General features: G+C 35.9%; 2 protein-coding genes and 1 long non-coding RNA gene across 3 annotated transcripts in view; all 3 read right to left on the bottom strand.

Annotated features, from left to right (window-relative positions):
* Positions 1-27,398, bottom strand: part of LOC115632501 (four and a half LIM domains protein 2) — a 108,486-nt gene that overhangs the window by 62,655 nt on the left and 18,433 nt on the right. The window contains exon 2 of the mRNA XM_030529683.1: positions 2,103-2,188. Within this exon, the coding sequence (XP_030385543.1) occupies positions 2,103-2,188 (86 nt within the window). The remainder of the gene's footprint in view (positions 1-2,102; positions 2,189-27,398) is intronic.
* On the bottom strand, positions 11,813-14,719 carry LOC115632502. Its single transcript, XM_030529691.1, has one exon. The coding sequence runs from the start codon at positions 14,519-14,521 to the stop codon at positions 12,908-12,910; it is 1,614 nt and encodes a 537-aa protein (XP_030385551.1). The 5' UTR covers positions 14,522-14,719; the 3' UTR covers positions 11,813-12,907.
* On the bottom strand, positions 20,683-21,504 carry LOC115632507. Its single transcript, XR_003996292.1, has 2 exons — positions 21,466-21,504; positions 20,683-21,388 (listed from the first exon to the last, which is right to left on the bottom strand). It is a non-coding gene; the product is annotated as an uncharacterized LOC115632507 (long non-coding RNA).

Below are 27,398 nucleotides of genomic sequence, written 5' to 3'. Positions count from 1 at the left end.
TGGCTCCAGAAACAACCGTGTAAAAAAGACATTGATCATATGCAAAAATAAGTGATTGGTTCCTTATCTATAAAAAAATATATATGCAATTTTTAATTTTATATATATGCAATTTTTGTTTTAATGTTAAAAAATCAAAATATCAAATCGTGTTAAAAAACTACCGTGTAAAAACAGAATTAGGTGCACTTTGTTTTCGTTTACTTATTTCTGGATACCGCATCCCAAAAGCAGCGCGTGATTTTTTTCCTTAATGCAACGATGCGAACATCTTTTTGAGATTCGATACCGCCTAAAACTGATGTCGGAACTAGTGCGTGCTTTAGAGCCCCAATTACCAGCAGCAGCTTATTTTCTTTCTAAAAAGCTATATGCTACAGATTATGTAGTACATATTACTATTAATTTTGCACGTATTTTAACGAATCAACTTTTGAAATCTTGAAATGGTACTCCACATTGAAGAGTACGATTGCAACCACTTTTCCCAATATTATATATGGTGGTGCCGAATAATATTTGTAAAGCAGAAATCTCGAAGCGTTTCAACAAATTACTATTACAAATTTTTGCAATTCAAGATAAATGTATGTTTTTCAATTCCATAATCATCTTTTCTTGCAATAAAATATACACCTTAAAAACTTTAAATTGATTTATACTATTTATATCTTTAATACTTTTCGGTCTAATCATGGGACAAACCTCTCTAGGGAAAAGGAATATTCTTCAATCCGAAATACATGCCATGGAAGTCTGCACCAAACTAATACTTAACAAGGACATTAGAGGCAGCCAACCACAGGGTGACGCGCTGTTGGGTTGAAGGCCAGCCCAGAACTTTATTGGATGGCAAAGCATTGGCAGGTAAATGGGTCGACAAAGAATGGGGTAGATTTTGGAATGGAAGACTATGACTATATTAAACTGACAAGCTTTTCAACTTAAGTTTAAAAGATCAAGAGATATTAACCAATAGATGTAAGCCGCATTTTAAGACGAGAGAGTTGCTCACCATGGGGAAGCACAGACCACATAGGTTCGCACTGTCTTCTCATTTATGCTCTATGGGATGTCCCCATTAATAGAATAGAGCGTTCCATAGTCGAGAGTGCTCGCCAATATAGCTTTCTATTTTGTTTTAATTTTTACAATAGCTCGGCGTAATTTGAAATTGTGGTCCGCGGCGCTTCGAACACATAAAGTGCTCAAATTTTTGCGGCTTATTGAATGTAATTCGCAACATATCTAATTGCAATGCAATTACAATAATTACACAATTATGGCCAAAGTAAAATGCACATGGGTCGCATAAAAAGTGTGCACAAAATAAATCGGTTGTTTTTTTTTATACATTTGTGCAAATTTGAATCAGGTGCCCTTAAATTCCTGCAATGTGTTTTAAATAAATTAAACCAAATCGCCATTGTCGTCATCATCCTTCATTATTATCATTATTTTTTTTGTTATTATCGTTGCGGGGGCATTGGAACGCAATTATGTGCACAAATGGCATCATTTGGTTGCCTCAATGGGCGGGAAACGCCCCCATTGCGGTTTCGAACGTTTAATTGAACGGTTTGTTTGTTTCTTTCAACTTTTATGACGGAAATTTTGGCACACTTGGCATTTTGTTTGTGTTAATGGAGATTTTGGCCTTTCTGACGCATAATTTATTTATCTCTGCCGCATTTTCAAAATAAAAAACTGGGAATATGTGTCCGTTTCTGAGTGTCGTGGACGAGGAGGGATGCGCTAAAAATATTGATTTGGAAAATTGCCTTTTTGGCTTAAGTTCAAATGTACTTGTATGTACGAGTTTGTGCGAGTGTTTTCAAGTCAATCAAACTCTGCAGCGACATCTGGCGGCCTTTAGTTTGACTAAAAGCTTCTATAAAGCTTTACACTGCAATCCAAAATAATGAACTGGGCTGCTTTTTTGAAGTTAAGCAACTATGCACGAGTATGTGCTATTCTTTATTTTATTTATGTGCTGGTACTTCTGTTTTATTATTCAAATTGTATGTTTACGCATCTTGTCAAACTTATACATATAACAAATAATACACATTTAGTGTAAGTAAGTAGAGGTTTGCACCTACCTCCAATCGTGTGCTGCAAATCCAGTGCAATCGGACTTGCATTGCTCACAACGTACGCCATCATCAACTTCGCGTATAATCACACCCTGGAAATGAACATATTTTACTTGATTAGTCGAGAAATATATGCAGGCAGGAAACTCAAGATTTGTGATAACCGATTAGTTCTGAAGTCCTAGCTTAAGCAAAGTTTGTCATTGGTTGTGATTTAAAATCATTTGGTGAGACTTATTAATGTATAATAATTTGTTTATTTTACAAAAGTCGAAACCTGTAGCTCTTCTTCTTCTATTAGATATTCGTATTAATAAGTAGATTCTTTAGGTTTTCAATGTCATTTTAAAACCAGTATAATACAAATTTTCAATTATATTGATCAGCCACCAGAATATATTAGAAGACTGCATGAATCCATCCAAAATCAGCTTTGAGTCATTTGAAGTAAACTGATTACAATAATTATTGAATAAATGATAGTCGTACACGTTTTGAATTTATGGTTTCAATGGTGGTTTCAATGGTGGTTTCAATGGTGGTTTCAATGATCAATAATATTCCAACTACTTGTAGATTCATGTATTCGAGAATCCAATTCAAATGTTTTCTTTCTCGAGCGCCCTTTTCTCATCATCCGCCAAGTGCATAAACCAACACCAAGGATAACATAGCGAGTGCAGAAGTCGGCAGATAGAAGCATTTTCCTTTGGTGTTTGACATAGTATATATGTACAAATATGTCTGTATATAAATTTAAAATATGTATGTCTGTATATAAGATGGCGCATGATTAATTTTGGCACCTTCTGTCTTTCGCGTAGTCCGATGCATTTGGTTGATCTACCATTCAGCTATTTAGAAGTCCCCGTTCACTTATACGATTTTCCAATAAGCTGATAAACTCCACAACCAAATTGGGTCCCAAAATTGTAAGTGAATAGCCTATACAACTCTTTTGGAAATGAATAAATTAAAATTAATTCAGAGAATGACTTGCAAACAGTGTTCTTAGAAAAAAAAATTGTGTGGAATACATAATTGTTTATTTCTTTTAGCGTTTTTTTTGCTTTTTTTTATTTATATTTGAATTAAATTTAATTTTAGTATTAATTTCAATTATTCAAAAGAGCCTCTTCAGCCATTGCAAAGTATTACCGCATATTGGAATTATTCAAAAAGTCGTAGTTTTCAAGTTGTGAATATTGGTTCATGAAAATATTTTTTAAAAATTAGCTGGCCTGAAAATAAGAAAATTATTGAATCACATTTCATAATATTTGCCATTTATTTTCTTATTTCAAAAGCTTTTTTCCTCCAAATATATTACTTATATTACTCATTTTACTGGCATCTTTCCATTGTGTGACTCCCAATATTTTATGAAATTTTATTTTTTATGTCAAATGGCTTTGAAGTATGTCTTCGGTTAGAAGAATATGTTGTTTAAGCGACATTTGAATCAGGTACTGGACTGGTTAGTTATTTCATCTGAGTCTTGAATGCGTTGCTTGCAGAGTGCGTGATTGAGCGACGTGGATATTGGAATACTATATATGCCATTCCATTGCATACTCTGGTTGTATATAGTTTTTATGACTCAATGCAAAGGCTATAATGCTGACATCGTTTACTAAAACTTTGTGCATGTTTCGTATTTATTTTTGAACATTATTCAGTTGATAAATACTTGAGTATATATATACAAGGCTTCAACATTTAGCTCGACATTTGCTTTATGCAGTCACTTTCTCCTTACCTCCTTCTGCCTAACTCAGTAATTACAGAATTTTATCTCAATATATGAATATACACATGTATATACATGTATATCAACGTAGTCTGCATTGTGCAGTACAAAAATTAATCTCTTCAGTTGTAGGAAGATAAAAAAAAAAACAGCATCAAAAAAATAGCATACAAGCGTAATTGTACAACTTAATTTGTTCATTTACACGCCATTGCGCTTTACAACAATGGCATAATTGCATTGGCTTGCACCCAAAGCCCGAGCCCAACCAGCCGCCAGTTGCAAAGATGCCACAAAACTTAGACACATACAGGACGACAGTTGGGCTTAAAATAACCAAATTGTTGTGCCCATGCAGCAACATTTATGCATACTTCTTGGCGCCTTCATCCGCGACAACTGCAAAAACTGAAATACAACTGAACAGACATACGGACAGACGAACAGACAAACAAGCAAACAAACAAAAGTTTGAACTCAAATATCGCACTTGGCACGCTTCCATTTCCCTACACACAACATCTGAAAGGCCATATTCGACTCTTTGGAACAGTATGTAACGGTTCGAATAACTTCCAATCTTGTGCTAAAGTGCTATTTTTCGAATACACATATACGTTGTTATATACCTTGACAAAATAAATGTTGTTTTTAACTTAGAATCGATTCTTACTTCTATCAAATCGTTCATGATTTTACCATATTCTAAAATATCAATATAACCAATGGCTCACATTTTGTTGTGTTTTGAAAAAGAAAACAACAAGTTTAATTGAAGATACATATGCATTGCCTATTATTATGAAAATCTGTCTACTTTTTTTTAAAAATAAAATAAAACTATAGGTAATTAAAGATAGCGCTTAAGCTACTTAACTTGGTGATATGAATATCTTAGTAGAAAATATGTACAGGTATGCGATACTTTTTTTTTTCAAATTAGGTATCTCTGCAAATTGAGATTATTTATTATTCTAGGCGAACAGTGTGAATTGTAAGATCTATGGATAGTTCAAAGATTTGAAAATAAAAAGCCTAATGCTCAACTTCAAAACAAATGCGGCCTTTTCCGTTTGAAAATACAATTCGACAATACTCCAAATACCTTTGAAAACTAACAACTAACAACAATTTTGGACTTAACTTTTTTCAAATACTGCAATATATACTGATTTCATATCATAATCATTTGTTATCATAACAAAACAATACTGATCAAAGAGATTCCAGTTATTTGAAAAGTTTCTATGATATTGGTAATAAAGTAAGAAATTAAATGCTTGATAAATATTATAAAATTACATCGTCTAATGCAAATCGTGTACTTCAAAATATATTAGAATATTTTTTGCATGAGTGGAATAATGCAGATAAACCGAATACTCATAAATATTAGGATTGTGTTATGATTATGAATCAATGGGAAAAAGAATATTATGTTCCACAAATCATAGGAATCATGGTACACGCCATATTTGCCTATAATTCAATTTGTAATTATAATCGCAATTGAATTGAATTATTGCAATTGAATTAGAAATTAAAAGATGTCGGCTGCTACGTGCATTAATAGACAGTATTACTATCATTTTTGGAAAATCCCATTTCTTAATAATTACACATGTGAATTTATAAGAAGAGCTACAAACCAGAAGTCTACTTTTGTGACACTTGGTTTGCTTAGAGATTTTGTTTTCGATTGGTTCTGCATCTCCACTCTGCCTAGACAAGCCCTGCAGTTTGATCAACATACTTAAGATAACTATTTAAAAAGCAAGAATCGTTTCTTAAGCATTCTTCATCTTATAATTGCTGAGAATAGCGCATTATATAGTCGGTTGTTGTTAGGCTTTTGTGTGCAGTGAACTGCAGTGAACATATCTGCCATTTTATTTTTAATTTTTTATTTACAAGCTGCCGCAGCAACAAGAAGAAAAAAAACCAAATAAATTTTAGGAATATCTGTACATATATGAGAAACTAGACTTATTTTAGTGTTCTTTTTATTATTTTTAGCGAAAAAATTAATATTCAGGATGTGCAATTCCCTACCCAGTTTTTTTTTTTTTTTTTTTTTTTTTTTTTTTTTTGGTATGTTTGTTTGTTTTTATTGTTGTTATTTTGGCAAAACGTTTGGAGCCGTTTTATGGCTGCCATCGTCACAATGATTGTAGCTTGTGGGGTGTGGTAAGTGAGTGTGTGTGTGTATGTGTGAATGTAATAGTTATGAATAGTGGTGTGCGTCCTTTGAGTGCATTCAAGAAATTTTGCCCTTTGTCGGCCAACATGGGTATAGGCATCGGCGTCGGAATATATAGCCAACATGGGCTTTGTTATGGCCCGTCCGTTGGTAATTGTGACACGTCGCACTGAAAATCGATGCTGACCTACTTCATGAACGGAAAGAACGGCAAACGGACATATGGACGGATGGACAGAGGACACATGCGACTGCGATTGTGACGGAGCGCCCAAATGGCGGCCTGACAATAGGCAGCGGCCCCAAACCCAGACCGTCAGCAAACATTTAGCACTGACGGCATTAAGTTGCAGGCACCAACAATTTTATTGAAGTGTGCAAATGTTTGATTTCCACTCAAGTCCGCTCAGTGACACTCTTTGCCTTTGGCTTTGACTTTGGCTGTGGCTGTGGTTGTGGCTGTGAGTCGGCTTTGTGTCAAGCTTGTGTGCCATTATCTAAGATTAATGACTCTTTAATCGATGGCAACCAATTTGCAGTTTTAACGTTTTGCCCGATACTTCATAGGTTGTCGATATGTCGACATGGAAAGTTTATGATTTCGCTTTTCGTTGTTCTGCGACTCCGTTTCTGTTTACACTCAAATCATTTACATATGCGCACAAATTCAAGACAGGCAGCGACCAAAATATCAACAGCAACAACTAATTTCGAATTAAAAACTATAATTTCACCGTATAGGGCAAAATGTTCGGCATATGCCTGATTTTGCGTTTGAGTTCAAAACCATATAAACGCGAACTGTTGTTAATAATGTTGATGGTGATGATGATAATGACCATGATGAGCTGGTGATGTCATTAGAGGCAACAGTTAACGAATGACTCGTGCGTTTAAATGCAATAGAAGGCAACAACGATGAAGTCAACTCAAGACGAACTGTTTTGATTTAATATTCAAAAAACTGTCTACGTAGAAGGAAAAAACTTTTTTTTTGAAATGACAATGACAGTATATAGTATAGTTTGAACTGGAACTACTAGATTTCCTTGTAGCTCCACCAGATTCAAAATTGTGTTAAAATAATTAACCAATTATTTTTCTTAATTTTTACTTTAAGTACCATTCTTGCTTAGTTACTATTGAAACCTATACGCTATTTGAGAACAATATGAAGGCAGCTTATATAAGAATACGTCTGACTACCACGCAGTAATGCCAGCTAATGGTTTCGGAGTCGAAGGCCCATGATCTGCCTCAGAGCCCTAAGAATAGACATTGGGTTGCTTTGGTAATGCGGCTGTCTAAATGAGGGTTCCAATCAAATGTGGGTTTCAACACTTAGACTCAGTTTAAATAACACTCAAAAAAAAATCTTGAAAATGCTCATTAAGTTTTTGAATGTCCATTAATTCTTAGTGAATTAATAGGTGTTTCCATAATTAAATATTGAGTTATTTTATTAGGAACAGCTTCAGGCAATATGTGTGCTTTTTAAGCCTTTATACCCGGCATTTTTCTTTAATAGCTAAGCTATTCTAAACAGTCTATAATTTAATTTGGAGCTAGTACAGTTTTATTCGATAATTAGAACAAATCATTAATAGAAAAACTTAATATCGCAACTAAAGTCATGTGCATACAAATATCAAAATATTCAAAAGAATATTTTACTCAAGAATCCTCTGTATTGTTTGAATGTGTTGTTATAAAAATTCTTTTCTTAGCAGGAACCCTAAATCTGTTTTTTATCTTCGACAAAGATCTCGTTCGGTACAAAGTAGTTAAAGAGTTTAGTTAGAAATTGTTGTATGGAAGAAATAGAAAACACTTGCAAGTATTTACATCCACTCATCGAGTCGTTCTTCATGTTGAACAACAATTTTAATTTGCTTAGTTTGTTAACAGATCTTTAAAAAAATACCCTTTCTTTCCGGAAGTTGAAATGTTTCTCTATCTTTCTATTGTACGAATATTGAATGAGTATTTTTAGCATTATTGTATATTCTAATGTTCGATCACTCATCCATATAATCTCATATTGGAAGACACGATTTGTTACATCGGACATTATTTTAAAAACTTTATGTATGGTTTTTAAAATATCATATTTATTTGTTTAACGCTTCAATTCATTAATTCATTCAATAACTGAAACATTTTTCAGCTGATTGTCAACCACTTCTTATTTAGACCATTGAAGACGAACAGAAAAGTGTTTTCAAATTTTTTAATATCATATTTACTTGTATTTATATATTTTTGTTCACCTAGATATGTAAATACTGGAATTATTTATTTCGTGTTTCTACCATCCAAGACGATTACAAATCGCCGCTAACAGTAAACATGACTATGAACCCACACAGCCCGATACACACCTAATTGGCGATATGTTCTAACCAAACTACAGAATGAACAAGTAAATCAACAACAACAACAATAAAGTTAGAAACCAAGCCAATTTTTAAGCTACATTTCTTAACTATGACGCTATAAAGTTGTCTGTTTGTCTGCCCAATTTGAAAAGCAAAAAAGCAAAAAAATGAAAGAAACAAAAATTAAAAATAAACGCAAAATAAAAAGTGTAGGTCGTCGTCGTTGTTGTGGCTGCTGCTGCTGTTGTTGTTGTTGTTGGCAACTCGTAGCTAGCAACAACTAAAGTTTTAACAAAAACCGGCTTTCGTTTACTTGGAAATCTATGCGCCATATACAAAGAAGCAGAGAACAGTAAGTGTTTGTTTATTGCAAAATCGCAAGAGCAAAAAAAAAATAAAAATAAAATAATTTACCGACGAAATTAACAACAACAACAACAACAAGTAAAGCTAAGTACTTCTTGTCTTCTGCTCCATAGGTAGCTGCTGGTTTCCACGGGTACGCGTTTCGGGTTTTTGGGTGTCTGGGTAATTTTATTGTCAGATTTCTCAGCTCGGTTGTCAAAAATCGCATTCATTAACACCATTTTTGGCTGTCTACTGCGACTTCGATGTTAACCTGTTTGTGAACCCACGCAGACCCATATGATGACTACCATATCGCATATAAGCTTACATTAATTTTCACAGTCTAGTTAAGTTTGCTCAACAAAATGTTTAACTGCCATAAAATGCGTAGTTCGTTTGTAAATACTTACGTAGTTGGCATGTAGTTCAAGATCATGCCACTACCAACTAAACTTAAATCAGCATTTGTTATCGTTGCTGTTGTTGTTTTTGTTGTTGGAGATGTTAGAGGCCTAATAGTCTTCTGTATAGTATGTATGAGAATGTGGTTAAAACAGCTGCACAGCTGCTGGCCATGGTGGCCAGATTGAAAAGTGAAATGTGTTAATTAGTTTAGTCTAAGGCTGTAAATGTAAGTAATAGAACAATTGCCTCATTTTTTAAGTTTAAAACGCGCTAATGAACTAAATGAGCAGCGCAGAGAAGGACGTAATTACGAAATAAAACATTCCAGACATCACAAATCGGACCTAAATGGAAAATTGACTTTTCAAAACCATAATAACCATAATCTCACAGCAAAAATAGGTGCATTCGTCCATTCCCACTGTTACTGGTGCCGCAGAAGAAAGGGTATTAAAGGGTGCACCCACTATAACAGAGCATTTTTGGTGTGATGGATAGCAGTTAGAGAACATTTTCCGTAGATCAGGAGAAACTAATAAATATTAGTAGTTTGGTATTGAAAATATTCCAAAGAAGTTCTCGAAACGAAACGTGTAAATGATCATCTTTGGATGTAAATTTTGTTTTATTCTGGGAAGTTTTTCTCACACAATCTGAGCGATATATGTACTATATAATCAGCATTCCGAATGTTTTGCTTGCATGGGTTTACGGAGACAGACAGTCATTCTGCAACGAAGTGGGCTTAGTTTTTCAGGTGCAATCGTTGAACTCTGCACAAGAGCTATTTTATAGTATTTCAATATTTGTGAATCGTGGATCGCAAAATATTTGTTTTCTTTGTTTGGAGTTTTCTAGCCTTGATACATTTTAAATTTGTATGCAAACTACTCAGCTTGTCAACTGTTAAAGTACAAGTTTAATGCTTCTAGCCATTATTTCAAACAATTGTTCAACTTTTCTTTGTCTCAAGATCGCGATGTGTTTGCATATTCCATTCACTTGGTACAGTCCTTCGCAAGCATTTCAGAGAAATAAACGTACAAGTATGTCTTCTTAACTTGTACTCTAGTGCTTTGCTTTACACCTGTCTTTATTTTGATATTTTGAGCATTAACAACTAAAACTGTGTGATTGAAATGTCGAGAGGAATATTTCGTTTTCATTTGTTTCATTTTTTAGACTGCCGCAATTCCCTCGACTTTTTGTGGTACCCGTACAGTAAAGTACAAGTAGTAAAGTATTACAATATTCATGCTACGATTTCGCCAGCTGCCGTTTAGGAAAAGCATAACCCGTTTAGTTTCGCCTTGGCAACTAGGCACCTGTTAAGGCGATTTTCCCATAAAGCCAAAAGCAGTAAACATTAAAATCAAACTCGTTTTGCACAGGTTAGAAATTCTAGAATGAAACACTCATTTTATTTGAACTTACTTTTTTGCTTCCTGAATACTTGTATATAACATAAGCAATATAAGCTCTAACAGCTCTGCTTTGCGGTATTTAGTTTAGTTCTTTAAAGACGATTTCTGAATTAGAAGCTCTAAGGCAAGATTATATTTGGAAATTTAGCCATACTTTTTAGCTGAAAGGACTTAATGTTAATTAAAAAGCTTTTCCTGCCTTTTTACATCTTTTGAAAATGGCAACATTAAACGTTCGCCGGCAGTAAAATAAAAATGAATAACAACTTGAACTTACTTTTTTGCTTCCTGAATGTTTAACATAAGCAATACTTGTATAAGCTCTAACAGCTCTGCTTTGCGGTATTTAGTTTAGTTCTTTAAAGACGATTTCTGAATTAGAAGCTCTAAGGCAAGATTATATTTGGAAATTTAGCCATACTTTTTAGCTGAAAGGACTTAATGTTAATTAAAAAGCTTTTCCTGCCTTTTTACATCTTTTGAAAATGGCAACATTAAACGTTCGCCGGCAGTAAAATAAAAATGAATAACAAACTAAAATTTTAATAACTATAATCTAATAATGAGTAAAATGACTAAGACCAAGCCCAAATGTTCTATATTCTATGTAGCCACACCCGTTGCCAATTCCTAACTCCTCCCCGCCTCCCCGCCTCCCCGCCTCCCCGCCTCCACGCCAGCCCGCCACTCCGCCACGCAAGAAAGCCACACACCTGAGCCAATTTGTTAATTTTTCATTCTGAACACGCACGCGCACGCTTCTCGACTCATTTCCACGGACAGTTACTCATATTTCTGGAATCAGAAAATACATAAAGAGCTGAGCTAAGTTAAAGTTTCAATATTTAGACTGAGCTGGTTGTGGAGGCCGTGCGTGAATGAATCGCATTGGGGCTGGATAATTAACACCTCAAACTGTTTCGCTGAATAAAGTCAATAAAGTCGACGCATTAAAATTGTTGTACAATATGCAAATGCAAAACATTATTATTATTATTTTTTTGTTTCGTTTAGTATCTGGCATGTGCGTTCCCAATTTCATGGAATGGCCTGCAACAAAAGAGACGCATATATTGAACTCAGTCCCAGTCTCGCGACTGCGAATGTAATTACCCAAACATATAAAAACAATATGCCTGGAGCTGAAATACAATAAAAATAAAATAAACAAAGTGCTGCGAAATCCCCGACCAATGATCAACACAATTATATCTGTGTTTTTAGTTGTTTCTTTTTTTTTGTATTGTTTTTTCATAATTAATTTCATTTATTTGCTTAATTTAATAATTATGTACAGCAACCCGCAAGGCAGAGCCCAGGAGTAGGGAGGGGGGCACGGATATAGATTGTATTAATCTTTTGTTTGTACAATTTGAGTCGAATCGCAAAATAAAATAAATATTATTCACTACACGGGCACTGTCAGCAGACGTCGATGGCAGCCACCAGCGCCGCCATCGCCACCGCCACCGCCTTCGCTTAGAATCTAGAACTTGGCATGACGCAAGAGTCACACAAAAAGCCGCACTGTCGTTGGCGTTGCACTCAGAGAAATAATGTTGACAACATGAAATGAACTATTATAAATAGAAATAAATTATTATATTTTTTAAAACAGTTAGTTTTCAGCTTAAAAAGCAGGGCATCATTTCAGTGGCAAATGGCAAAAGCAAAAAATGGCAGAAGTAGTTTGTCTTTTTATTTTAGAAATTAGTTTCGGAATGAAAAAGTTGTACAGCCCAAATGGTTTTTGCTTTGCTATTAAAATAACAGAAAAAGCTCAATTTATTTCTTTAAAAGTATATACCTGTATGTGTACTTTTTAAATAAAAAATATAAATTAATAGACACAAAAAATTTTAAGTACGGAACTAACTATTAAATACGATCTTTTCATCCAAGAAATAAGTCAAAATTACACAAAACTGGAGAGTTTTTGGTGCTTGAGCTTTTTTTACGAAAAAATTTTTTAATAATTTAAATACAGAGTTAAATAGTATTAGCAACATTCTTAGTTAAGTAAATTATTATTGTTAGTTAGTTCTTAGCAGCTACTTCCCGTCTGACATTTTACAACACTTTGGTTACACAATTTGCAATACTGTTGCTATGAAATAATCGCTTTCAGTCTAGTGTAGCTTTATTTTCCATGACTTCTAATAGGATCACATTTTTCTCTGAGTGCATTCATATTTATACCTTTTCTCTGCCGTCGTTATGTACTCAAGTTATAGCCATATAGAAAAGCAATTCTATATTTGTAAACACATGCCTCATCGACCGATCGGTCGTCGATCGGTTACCGCCTACCGCCACGGAATCTTGATGGGTGAACGATTACGGCGCGGTGGAACTTTTGTAGATTGTTGCTCGCGACGCCCCAAATATATGGTGGGTCCGCCCCCAGAGGATGCGCGTGAATTTGACGAAGCCGGCTTCACAATATTGAGCGTTCGACCAGCAGGTGCATTATATTGGGGGCGTTGGTACTGCGCCACTGCTGGGTGCTGGGCAGGATGCTGGTGTGGTAGATGATCGCCGAAGTAGGTGGCGCCGCTGGGCGGCTTGCTGCCGAACAGCTGAACGCGGGTAGGCGCACGACCTCGACTGGGCAACACGACGGGTGTCTTGCTCTGCTCATTGCCAATTTGGACAAGCGTCTGATAGCGGCCTGGAGCCTGCTGCTGAAAACTTCCTCCAGTGCCAAGTCGTGTGGGCGAGTGTGGGTGTTGGGTGCGATACCACTTGGTTGTGGGACTCGCCGAGGAGGGTTGGGAATGTCGGGCCTGATTGTTGGCCAGCAAACGTTGCGCATAGTACTCTGTGGTGGGCATGGGTTTGGCTACGCCTACGGGCACCAATCGGCCCGGCTGATGTGGCGCTATGGAGTTCTTTATTTCGATGCGTATGGAGGGCGCGGCTCCGTGCATGGGTGTGGGCGAGGGTGAGGGGCGGCGTAGCGAGCTGGGTGCTGTCACTCTGAAAGTTTCATTGCGTTTGACGGGCGAACGAGTCATGGAGCGGGAGGGACGATCGCGTAGCGGCGAACGCGATTGCGGTCTATAGTTTTCATTCTCAAAGACAAGAAAGTCTGGACGATTCTCCTTGGACTCCCCACGTCGATCGGATTTTGATTCTTTTCCTGCCGTTGGTTGCTCTACTTGAACGAACCAGGCGGGATTGTGAGGCGTCTCTTTCTGTTGCTGCAGCAAGCGATCGCGGAAGGATTTTCGAAAACTGCTCAGCGTTACGGTTTTGTACTTCTCGCGCTCGTCCTCCTCATCGTTCTGCTCGAGCAGATCATCATTCGAATGGGTCTTCAACTGTTCGAGCTGCTCGCGCAGATGTGTGGGCGTTTTACTTTTGCGATATGTGGAGGAGTCAAAGCTGGCACTAGCACTTCCACTCGAATTGGAGCCCACGCTGGAGCCGCGTCGCAGAGACGGCTCAGTTGAGTGCAGGGCCTTGAGACTGGATTGTTGCTCATAGAGGAAATTGAAGGGATCTGCTTGCGCATCATAGTCGAGCATGCGATCGCCATCGCTCTTCCATTTATAATACGTATTGGTGGCTGTATCGCTGGGATGATGTTCGTAGCTAGCGACCTCCTCCGGTGAGGGCGTCTTTTTGCGCTTCGTAAAAGTACTGAATTTGCTAAACACCTTGGACTTTTTTGATTTCTTCTCCAGTGTGGAGTTATTCGAATGCTGCTCATCGGACGTGTTCAATATGAAGGTGTCTCCTCTATGCAACGTAGAGTCGGCTCTCGAACTGGTCGTTGAATCGCGACGGGAGGAATTGGCGGCACTAATTACGCTGGCCGGTCGTGAGTGTGAACTGCGCACGGGCGTTGAGTCGCGTGAGGAGCTCTTGGCTCGTGAAGATGCCAATGAAGAGCGTATGTTGCGAAAGAACGACATCTGAGGCAATCTAGTTGGGTCTTGTGGGTGCAGTGATTAACCTTGGAGCTGCTGCAACTTAATTTCTTACCGCACCGGCGGCAATTCAAGCGTGTAAACTGCTGAGCTAAGCAAAGTCTGGGTCGCGGTCGTGGTCGTGTTCGCGGCTTCAAGCACTGTACTCGTAGCTATCGTAAACGTTCGTATGTTGTTGTTAGTGATTCGGCACTTTCGAGATGGTTTGTGTTAGGTGCGCGTTTGGCGCGTCTGGCGCTGTCAACTACCGCAGAGCAACTGAATAAACGTCTCGCAAACTTCATTTATTACGCGGATCGCTAGAATATAGTATGAAAGTCTGCTCGTATGCTTGCCTCTCTTTTTTCGCTCTCTTGCATTGTCGTTATTGCCGACTTTTTGTTTTGACCAATTTTGCGTACAACTTCATCATCGCGTTCGACAATCAAGCCAAGCTTGGTACTATCTATCTCCCTCTTTCTTTGGGTATATTTATTTAGCTTGTATAAGCTTATTTGCGTGGGCGCCAGCTTAAAATTTATATGAATACAAGTATGTAACGTGTGCTCAAAGGGCAAAGTTACCTCGAACTGAGATCAACAAGTTTGTCATAATTTATGCAGTAAATGGGTGCTCTAATTAGTTATAGGCGCGGCGGGGGCATAAACAGTCCATTTAACACATTAGTCTTTAACAACAAACACGCGCAAACACCTCAAATTGAAGTTCGTTGGCGCCTTTGTTTTGGCATTGCTTTGTTTGAAGTGTCTAAATGCTCTAGCGGCTCCCCAATCCATTGATGTTGAGATCAAACAGTGCGACAAAACAACAATTGCTGCTGCTTAGCCCCTTTGTTTAGCTGTTTGTTTTGTGATGAGTAATGCGATTGAGTTTAGTGTTCGCGCTTTTTGTGGCATTTGTATTTATTTAGCTTCCGATTCCGTCAAATGATTTATATGTCATGCGATTGTATCTACATCATATATTGCTTGATTACTTGAGTACAATGTTGGTTGTTGCCGTTTTTATTTTGGCAACTTAATACAAAACGTGATTGAAGGAACTCTTTATATTGTATACGCTCATCTTTATATAGTTTCTAGTGGTTTTCTAGATTTGGTTACTGTCACAAAAATATTTTTAGTTGTCCATAGAATATTTTCTATCTAGCTTTTAGCCCCAGATTTCTATGGCTGTTCAATATATATATTTCTCATTGAAAGTAAAATGCGAAGAAATCACTAACGCATTTTTGCTATTTTATAGAAATATTAAATGTTGGTAGACCTAGTCATTATTCACAAGACAGCATCATCGTTTTCCAAGTTTAATAGAACATATTTAAATTAAATGAAGACAAATTGTATGAAAAGACATAACTATAGGGGCCCTCAAAGTCAAAACTTATTTAATTTAAGTTAGTTACAGCTTTGTGAAACATAATATATAATATGTTTATTTATGGGTGTATTTTGTTGTTTTTCTTTATCTAGAGACCTTTATTTATTTTCTCCACTTCTGTGTTTCATGGTCTAAATATAGATTTGTGAATATCTTTTTTATTTTATTCAACATATAGTATTCAACCATTTGTATAAAACAATAAATTTTCACATAACTCTGCTAACATCCTCATTTTGACTTATACATATGATGAATCAAGCAATAAACACGTACATATGTATATACATTTGCAGTGCAGCACGGTGCGTATACTTCATGAATGGGTCGCCATGCTTGCGAAAATTGTGCTTGCAATTTGCCTAACGCAACGTCAGCAGAAAACTATGCAACAGTTTTCTAGCTTCTACGCGTGGTAGACTTTACAACTGCGCTCAAAAATATGCAACGAAATCAACTGAACATTTGAATCGGGCGCAGTAATTTATTCTTGCAAACACAATTCGAATACTTAGTGCTGACCGTTTTAACGCAAACACATACAAATGTACTGTGGCAATACGAAATCACAGTGGGACTCCAAACAAGCTCGCGCCATTTGCAGACGCTAGAACAACAACATACAATAAACGTTTCCACCAACAACAAGCAGAAATAAAGGAACAAGAGATAGAAAAGAGTTGGCTTGCCACATGCCACACGCAGCAGTTGGCCAAGAGCAATACCGAGTACAAAAGAAATATTGCTGCGGTAAAATGTTTATTGTTAAAAGATGAATAAAAGCAAATATACGAAACAATTTGCTTTGAAAGAAAAATATGCAAAAAATGTTTATGTGATTTCGATGTGGCCCAAATATTGTTTATGGGAGTCTGCGAAATGGCAGTGGGATCAGGTATTCAACAAAACTGTTGAGTACTGCAAAGGCAACTAAGTATTTTTATTGGCGAATCAATAGCAGACGTGTGGAGAATAGTAAAGGAAATAGTAAAGGAACGTGACTAATTTGAGATAATTTCCGGATGTATAAAAAGGATTTCATTGAATCACAAACCTTATTGATTTCTCAAAAATTAACATAAAACAATTGGAGTCCACAACAATTTAGGAGATTGATTCATAATTAAATACAATTAAAATAACCCACATTTAATTTCAAATTTCTTTTTGCAGCGGAGGGATTCGCTGGGTCACATATTTAAAAAAAAAAAAAGGCAAACAGAACGCCGACAATGAATAAGGAACCTAAACAATTTAGGAAACCACCTTACCACCCATTTAGATATGATTGGATTGTAATGAATTAAAGTTTTTGATGTGAATTTTTATTACTAAATATTCTGAGCTTACAAGTTTATCGAAAAAACAGATAACAGTTAAAAAATAAGAATACAATAACTAGTTTTCTTGATGAATAATCGACGACATATGTATGTTTTGTTAGTAACTAAATTTAAAAATTTTAGCACGAAAATCCTTCTCTGGCAGATTATTTACTTCAATGAAAAAATACCTAAGAAACGGCTCTACCTTACAATAAAAATGTATTTCAAACATTTCAGTCAATACATTGCTAAAGAGGAGAGCCCCCCAAAAGTTCCAGTGCTTTGCTAAATAGAAATTGGGCTATTATCGTGCAAAACCTAAAGGATAAATTTTTAGAAATATAACAAAATTTAAAAAAAGAAAATCGCTTAGCACGACAATTTCGTTCCCTAAGAATGTGTGTAGAACATAATAAAAAGAGCAAACAATTTTTTATTAAATAAGAGAAAAATTTTTCTACATTAAAGTTAATAAGAAATTTATATAAATATAATTTGTATATGTATGTTAGTATTCCCGTCGGTATGGTCCTTAATTTATGTTATCGAAATTAATAAAACTTAATACCAAATAATGGTTGATATTTGATATTTTTGTTTTTAAAATTAATGGGCCAAATAAAATTTAATCATTCGAAACATTCGATGACGAGCTGGCATTGTGGACCACAACTGGTATATCTGATTCCCATATAACATTTATCAGTTTTACTAGATCATACATACATACTTATTTATATAAATTATATATGTATGGCGACAGCTGCTTGTGCCAATGTCAAGCAGAGCCAAAACTAATACCAACACCATGATTATCAACATCAGTGGAGCAACCAGCGCCTAAAGCTGAACGGCCACAATTAATCCAAAATATGGGTGGGTGTTGAAATTGAATTGAAAACTGTGTAGTGGATGATGTGAGTTATGTGTATGTGCTATTGCTGAAATATATCGGACGTATTGTAAGTATTTATGTGCACATTTAGCACAATTAAAAATTAACACAGAAAAGCAACGACGAGTGATGTCTGCAGACAAATGGATACAACATACAAATAAAAATACAATACAACAAGCTTCATAAAACGCGCAATGCCATGCAACAATAACAACGCACACATATATATATATGCCTCTACTTATAGGTATATTTCTGTGTTTATATGGAGTACACAAAATACACACTTCAAAGGAAGTGGGCGATCGTGTTTTGCAGCAGAAAGGCTAGTAGTGCAGAGTTGATCAGAGTTAGGGCCACAACGGTGTCCACATTTTAATGAATACATACGCTACAACTAACGGCTTCCCAAAGCAACAAAAATATACATATGCACAGTGGAAAAAAGAGGGTGTAGGGGAGTTTGCATATTTGGAAACAAATGCATCTCGAATAACTATTTTAGACTCAGATACAGATTATGTAGTCAAATTCAACTAAATGTATTGCAAAAATATTTTAAACGTAACACAACACCAAGTCCAGCATCGACCTTACCTTTTGCTCTCCGGAGCTCAGTGTCTAAAGTTCTGGGCAGATAGGAGTATGGAAGCGACCCCATGCCAATCGCTAACCCAATTTAAAACTGAGAGGGCTGAGAAACTCTACTCAAACTTTAACTGCGCAGAATATTCACACTCGCAAAACATCAATAAAAAGCACTGCAAGTACTTTAAAGATATATTTGCTCAGAAAAAATAATAAACGGTAGAAAACCTAAAGCGCTGTTGAAAACAGCACTTAAAATATTAATAAAGTAAAGCACTTTTACATTTACAGCCGAGAACCCAAACCCTACTACACCATCTACAAAAATTTGGTCCAAAATCACGCGCTTTTGTGGCTTAAGCCCGAATAAGAATATCGACAGCATCCTTACTCCGCAGAACTCACACTACACAACAAAGATTAAAGAAATCGCAAACGTAGTCGCCCAATATTTTCCTGAGTTGTCTGAAGACGTTCATTTACCCCATTTTTCGGAAGCAAAAATGTACAATTCGTGAATATCGAACAAACTCACAAACTCACAAATAACTTAACAATATTTCTAAATGGTTGTGAACTGATCAGACTGGACTTGAGAACATGAGTCATAAAGCAAAATACGAGAAAAATTAAAGAATAAGTTGACGAAAATCCAAATATCATACAGAAAACATTTGCTGTTGATCCACTGGAATTAAATTCCATAGCCATCAACAAATTTTCAAATGGGGTTTCATTTTGTCCTTATATAAGGTTTGTGCAAAGTACTAGACAGGCAATCTCAATTGGCATGACGAGACAAATCGATCATCCAAGACGAAAGCTGTTAATACTTAGATCAAATCGAATCAGTTTTGTTTTATAAATACGACAGATATATACTATAATAGAAATACCATAATAATGATCAAGTAAGCTATTCGAATCAGATACAGATTCTCAGAAGATCAAGAAATATTTTAACGCCTAGTCTAGTCTTCATTAAGATTTATTTTTTTATATTTGTTGTTTTTATAGCCTTCTAGTTTTGTGCGCATGTATGTAACACACAGAAGGAGGCGTGACAGTCCCCACAAAGTTATATATTTTTGATCAGGATGACAAGACGTGTCGATATACCCATGCGTTTATGTCCGTCCGTCCGTATGAATGCAAGGACCTCAGAAAGTATAAGATGTAGAATAACCAAACTTGGCATCTACCCCTCCGCTATTTATGATTTTCCATAACTCCCGTAGTTCTTAGAATACATACATACAGCTTACAATAAAAAGTTTATTTATAATGTGAGTGATATCTAAAGGAACTACCAAATTTCTTTGGTAGTCACATCCAGTTGGTGATTGTGTGTCCGTATGCCAAGTTTCATCATGATAGGTCCATTACGATATGATTAATTAATTTTTAAATTAATTTTTTTTAATTTGTTTTATATATGGTGGGCACAGGATATTAAAGAGTTGAGCCCGCTCGAATCTAGCATTCCTTTCTTGTTTGTAAAACCTCTTATTCTTAGTGTATGCGAGTGGCTAAGCTATACTTGTATTACCTATTGTACAATCGGCCTAAAACGTCAAAATCCATTACCGTTACCAGTACCACTTAGGAGAACCAGCGTTCCACGTTTTGTCACTTGTGCTTTTACTAATAGACTTCAAAGCTATACATATAGGAATACCCTTTAAGCCTTAGTAAATTTTACATTTTTAAATTTGCAATTTAACGTCATATTTTTGGCTATAAGACCCAATATTTTGATTAAAAAGAAAATATTCTTATAAATACAATAGATCTACAATCTATTAGTAGTTTGCGAAGCCCTTGCGTACATATAGACACACAGTCAGGTGGAACGACAATGTATTAAGAATGTGACTTGTTCCATTTGTCAAGAATATTATTGCTTTGTTGGTATAACCACTGCTTTTATCTGGTGCTAAAAAAAAACAATTTAATTAAAGATTTGCCCACTTTACTTTATTATTCTGAATTACTGGTTGAAAACACAAATCTTACATAAATAGGCAAATTCTCAATTGCGCTTGTGACAGAATATTAATTAAGCATTAATATGTATGTTTCAAATATTTTACAAATTACATTTTAACATTCACGGTCAACATCATCGTCATACTCTTCTAATTTTTTATAAGCAATGTAACACAACCGTGCGCAACGTATCATTTGACTATCTATGAATACTTTCTTTAAAAAACGAATCAAAGTAGATATATAAGTTCGAGAGGCCCAAAGAGCGCTGAGAAATGCTTTGAGAGTAGAATATCCTGCCATGATGATACTATGCCTCGTTATATTAAATATATTGGTTGCACACACTGCTACAGTAGGCACTAAGCCAATACACATTAATTTTTGCGCAGCCAGTCTTCCTTTGAGAAACCCACATTTGATCCATTTGAAAAAGATTTTCTTTTGTTTCTTTGATATAGCAGTTGGTTTTGTTAACCTTTTTCGCGAGTTTTTCCCCGACTTTTTCGACGATTTGGCTGAAATACTTGTTTTAAAGTTTTCCAATGGCTTATCCCAGTTCTCTATTTCTGCGCTTTTTGGAAAAATGTCGGGGTTCAGTTCCGGGTCAACAGCTTCATAGGTAGACGTTATGGGATTAACCGATGACTCAATATCGGTTGTTTGCTTCAACTGCAAGTATTAAACCAGAGAACATATGTTTCCGTTGCCAATACATAACCCATGTTTAATTTCTCATATGTGCTTACGTCAGCAAAGTATATGAGGAGTAAAAAGACAGCGAGGAACGTCAGCGTCATTTCGAAACTCGAATGAAACTAATATTATTTTGTAAACTTTCAACCAATTCAGACAATGGAATTGTAAATGTTCCGCTACTTATTGAAGCTACGCTAATTAAAGCAATATATTTAGCACACGTAAACACAGAAGGAGGCGTGGCAGCCCCCACAAAGTATATATATTCTTGATCAGGGTGACAAAACGAGTCGATATAGCCATATCCGTCTGTCTGTATGAACGCAAGGATCTCAGAAAGTATAAGAGCTTGGTTTATAATAATACAATAATTATAGAAATTAAAAAAAGTAAGTAAAAAAAAATGTTTACCTCTTTTGGTATTCGAACTCACGTAAAGGGTGTATAATTGCACATATACAAAGCAATTGCGTCTGTGTGAGTGTACGTATGCCCATGGCCGTAGCGAGGCCAGCTGCCCCCCCCCCCCCTCCCCCCCCCCCCTAGATTCCGAACGGAACAAAAATTTTGCAGACAAATTTGAATTTGTGCCGCATTGTATAAAAATAACGAAAAAAAAAGACATCCATTTTATGGCTACGGTTAATTTATCAGTTACATTCCTGTGAAGATATAATGTTGAGAATATATACCTATATATATATATGGGCATGAAAAAATTGTGTTAATATGCTCAACTTATAACTCTTTAATAGCCCTATATTTAGTGCTACATTAATTAATTAACTTAATTAATTTAATTTCATTTTTGTGGGGTGGTACAGGGTATTTAAGAGTTGAGCCGCGCTTGAGCAGCGCTTGAGCAGCAAATATTTTTATGGTTATAACTTCTTGTTAAATTGGTCAATCATGATGAAACTTGGCGTACGGACACATAATTACTAACTGGGGGTATTTACAAAATTTTAGTTCGAAATTCCAAGAATTAAGTTAGAGAAAATCGCAATTTGCGGGGGAGAAGGGAGAGAAAGGGAAATTCCAAAATACACATTTTCTGCGTATTCTCATAAGGCACCTGGGACTAGAATTTGGTGTTCCTAGGTCTTATAGTCTCCGAGATATAAGCGATTATACGAATGGAAAATCGGGAAAACCCCCATAGGGGGGAAGTGGGGGGAAAATCAAAAAAATAAAACAAACTTGCATAGCGTACACATATAACACATCTTTGTGCAAAATTTTGTGTCTCTAGCTCTTATAGTCTCTGAGATCCAGGTGTTCATACGGACAGACAGACAGACAGGGCTAGATCGACTCGTCTCGTCATGCTGATCAAGAATATATATACTTTGTGGGGTCTGCCAAGCCTCCTTCTGCCTGTTACATTTTCAGCTCCCGCAAACCTAATATACTCTTGTACATTTTATGTACAGAGTATAAATACTTCTCCAATTTTTATAGTCACATAGTCACATAGATGCAATTGCTTTGTATATGTGCAATTATACACCCTTTACGTGAGTTCGAATACCAAAAGAGGTAAAATCGATCAAACATTTTTTTTTGTGACTCTCTTACTTTTTTTAATTTCTATAATTATTCTAAACATATGTACAGAGTATTTCAAAGTCGGGGCACCCGACTTTAGCTTTTTTACTTGTTTCTGCAGTGCATGCCCACCCACACAACACACAATTACCGGTGTGCGAGACGCGTTGCCGCTAACAGTCGCATCAGCAGCGGCCGGCACACAATATAGACCAACAATTCCAGCTGGGCAGGCCAGACACACATGTGTGTGCCAAGTGTTGATGACAGAGACGGGTGCGGTTGGTGGTGGTGGTGGTGGTAGGGTCGGCGGTGGCTGTGGCGATGTCGGCGTTAGCGTTGGCGGCGGTTGGTTGGCGCACATGATGTGAGTTAGCTTTGGACCGAGCACAGTTGTGTCATGACTGTTTTATTTGAATTTTGGAGAAAGGCCATATGGTGTTTATTTTTTATGAACGGACGAAGAAGGCAAACCAGCTACAAAAAAAGGCCAGCAACAGATAAGCAAATGTATGTAGTAAGTAGTTGCTGCTCTAACTGGCTCGGCTTTACTTTCTTGGCTTCGTTTTTTTTTACCAGTTACGCGATGACGTCGAGTTTTATTTTTAAGCAAAAGTTTGTTTTATTTATTTATTGGCAACAAGCAAATAAAATAAACTTGATTTCATGTGCGCTCTTTTCTCATATTAAACTCTCTATGCGCTTATGTATAAATGTACATACGAGTTTGTTTGTTTTTCTGCATTTTGCTAATTACCAATAGAAACACGAATGATGGTACGAAGGTATGGAAATCATAATACGAATAGTTTTCCTTTTATCTCATTTAGGCGTAAATACAATTTTCGGATTATGCTGACAAACAATACACTAGATGCAAATATTCTAAAAAAAAGAAGCTAATTTGTATACATAAATAATGAAAATGAAACAAAATAATGATCAGAAACAGATCAGCTATATGTATGGCTGATTTATTATCGTACAAAAGATAAGAAAGCACAACATCATATTCTATATGAATTCTTGAAGAACTTATCTGCTGAGTGGGACAAAATGAATCTAAAAGATCAATGTGTTGAAAGCCACAAACTTTACGAATATTTTTATAGGTTTTAAAATACATATGTATGTATGAATGTTAATTGTTAATTTTAAGTTAAATTAAAAATTAAGGTTGTACAAAGCAGCACTTTAAAATGAGTAAAGTAACTTTTAAGGTCCCTATAAAAATTAATGCATCATTTCATAAAAATATAAATTACCATTAAAATGTATGCATATGAATATTGAGTTGCAATTTTGAAATTAATATGCTAATTCATGCTGTTTACTATTAATATTTATTGGCGTTGCACTAAGCACACTTAAGCTTAGCATTTTAGCTTCGCAATTTCTTTAACAAAATACAAGTATAGCAGGAAGTATTAGTAATTTATGACGTTTTTTCAAAGAGTATCACATTTAAAACAAGTAATTACAGCATTGATTGAGGTTTAATGATTTTGGAGACTGTCTAATATGTGTTATGTAGAGAGAAGGTCCATCATAACTTTATATCGTAACAGAAAAAGGCTTGAAAATAAGGGAAGAAAATCCAGAAATTAAAATAGCCGTGAATATGATTAAATAAATTCTGTATTTTCCATACAAATATTTTCTTCTAAAATTACTTATAATAAGAAATAGGTGCTAATTGAGAGAGTGGTTTGGACCGGTTTGGATACTGCCCAAATAGATTAGATTAGACTTCTCTTAGTTAGAGTTCCCTTTTGATTTTATGTTTTATTGCATTTTTTCATACACAACACTTTTTTTGCGGTATGAAAATACGGTTTATTATTTCATTGACATTCTAGCAACTAGTCTGATTGAACTTTTCCCAATGCAAGGGCCTTTTTATTTTTAATTTACATGACTGTACAAGTATTTTAGATTCGATAAAACTTCATTTCACATGGCTGTATAAATATTGTAGACAAACATGTTTTCAACTTTAAAATGGTTTTTTTTTTGCTTTTTAAATGAGTTGCAGTTTATTTACAGTTGAAGGTTCATCATAAGCCAGACTTCAAGGTGGAACCAAAGTACTCCAGATAAGGCCTCATTAATACTAATTATTACCATATGAGTTCAAATATAAAACATATTTACTTTATTTTTTCTATAACCGTAGAGAATTCAAATAAACGCCCATTAAACATACATGTGCTTTACTTTGTCAGTTGGTAGCAACAAACAAATAGTACACGAATTGGAATTGGAAAGGCACCAATGGCTGATGAGTGCCAAACACGCACAACTCAAACTATCAACACGCAATAGCGCCTAAAAGCCCAAACTATGAAAACAAACAAAAATGAGGAAGGAATATTTGAAGTTTTCGTTTCCTCATGGACATCAAACCAGACTTCGTTACAGGACGATGGCCAATAATGGTGGTGTTGATGATGTTTTTGTTCCTTCTGGAGTTGGCCGACGGCTGATGCCGTGCGTTAATTTTATTGCACAAACATTGCCATACGATATGACAGACTAAAAGGTGTGTGTGCTGCAAAATGATGATACGCCACTCATACGCACACAAGCACACACTCCTATACCTATACCTATACACAAGCACAGCCGGCTATACCTATACGAGTGAACACAGTGAAAACAGTATACCCAGTAGAACTTTGGTTACCAAGCGAATTTGCTTTTCATGCTGATTTTCTTCAAAAACAAAAGTACATTGAAAAACTTGGCAAATGCAAATTTTTTCAGACAATCAGGGGTGCTACAGAATCTCAATGTTTTGTCTGAAGATTTGATTAAAAACACTGACCAAGGCATTTTTCAATACTCTATATAAAGTTTTCCTGAACAATCTGCATCAAAAATATTTTTCACTAGCGTCCTGCTCCTGCATCGCACGTGTTTTTTACAACAATTTTAAAAATTATATATTTTATAACACACACACACCTTGCCTTCAACGTCGTGGTCATCTATCCACCCAAAAAAACACATCCATCCACGCTATCTGGACTGCACAATAGTTAAACCCCCCAAGACGCCTCTCCCCGGCAATCACCAGGTCGACTGACAACTACATGATTATGGAAACTACTACAAGACAACTGAATCCAAAAAAGGACTCCCACTACTTCGATGTTTGATGTCAAGGATGGCGGTGGAACCCCCAAGGAAGCAGACGGGATCGGCAGACCTAAAAAAAAAGACGGCAACCTGGCGGCGGATGCACCCTTCAGGAATCCTCCCAGAAACAACAACACCACATGGGACACAGCCAGACAGACGGCTAGAAATAGAGAGTGTTAAGATTGGAAAAAAAAAAAAAAAAAAAACACACACACTTAGCACACATACTACACCCTTTTTTTGGATATTATTATTTTAATGATTTTTTGTTCTGTTTTGTTTTATTTTGTGGTAGCATAAAAATTTTATTTCCAGGAGATCGGACCCGTGATTGGTCAACACACAGTAAAACATTGCTTTTGTACGTCGATCCCTACTAATTCGAAGGCTTGGCCTTGGGACTACCGGAAATTGAAGCCAAATAAATAATCAAATGGGATCATCGGTATCCTCGTTATATGAGCTCTTTGACCAGTTCCTGGGCCGTTGATAATAGTTGCTACACTTAAATTGTCCTGCAATTCCTTAATAATCAGCCGACGCGGCTATTGCACATGCTTGGAAGGCTTTTATTTCTCAAAAGAATGATTGCAATTCCGAATTTTACCGTCAATTCATGTGGCGGCAGTCCAGAAGGGTTTAGTGAATTTAAATGTCTACAATATTATTCATGGTGTCGATCGATTTGTAATTTTTTATTTGGCTGGGGGCTTTTGAATAATATTGCCTTAATATTTAAAGTGACAACGTTTCGAGGATGATTATGAACTAACACGTTTTAGTAATGATTCCATTCTTTCTTGCAAATATAATATTGCCCATGTTAACCGTCGATAGTGTAGCTTCCCAAAAGTGAAGGAATCCATTAAATCGATCGAGTAGATTCGGAGGTTTTTCAATACAAACAAACAAACTAACAAACAAACAATCAAATCTTTCCTCTTTATAATATTAGTATAGATATCCTATGTAAATATTATTAAATTATAATGTATAACTAAATCTATAGTTAAAAAACTAGCAGCATCCAAAACAACCAACCAATAGAGATGCCCCTTGGTCTAAGTAGAAAATCACCGTTTTCGAACATCATATTTTGTGACTCAAACGAGAGTTAAGAATAAAATAATATTAATTAAACTGCGTATTAATTAAACAAACTTGGCGAAAATTGTGTGTCGTCGAGTGGTCTGTTTGTTAGCGAAAATGTGAATGGTCAGAAACTGCCCGTATGGCCAGTCAAACAAAATGTAAATTTCCATCCAGTTATTGAAGCACACCCCGACAATGC

This window comes from Scaptodrosophila lebanonensis, unplaced genomic scaffold (genome assembly GCF_003285725.1).
Source record: "Scaptodrosophila lebanonensis strain 11010-0011.00,11010-0021.00 unplaced genomic scaffold, SlebRS2 tig00001415-arrow-pilon, whole genome shotgun sequence".
NCBI lineage: Eukaryota > Metazoa > Arthropoda > Insecta > Diptera > Drosophilidae > Scaptodrosophila > Scaptodrosophila lebanonensis.
The sequence above is the reverse complement of the archived record's forward strand: the minus strand, read 5'-3'. Positions and strand labels throughout refer to the sequence as shown.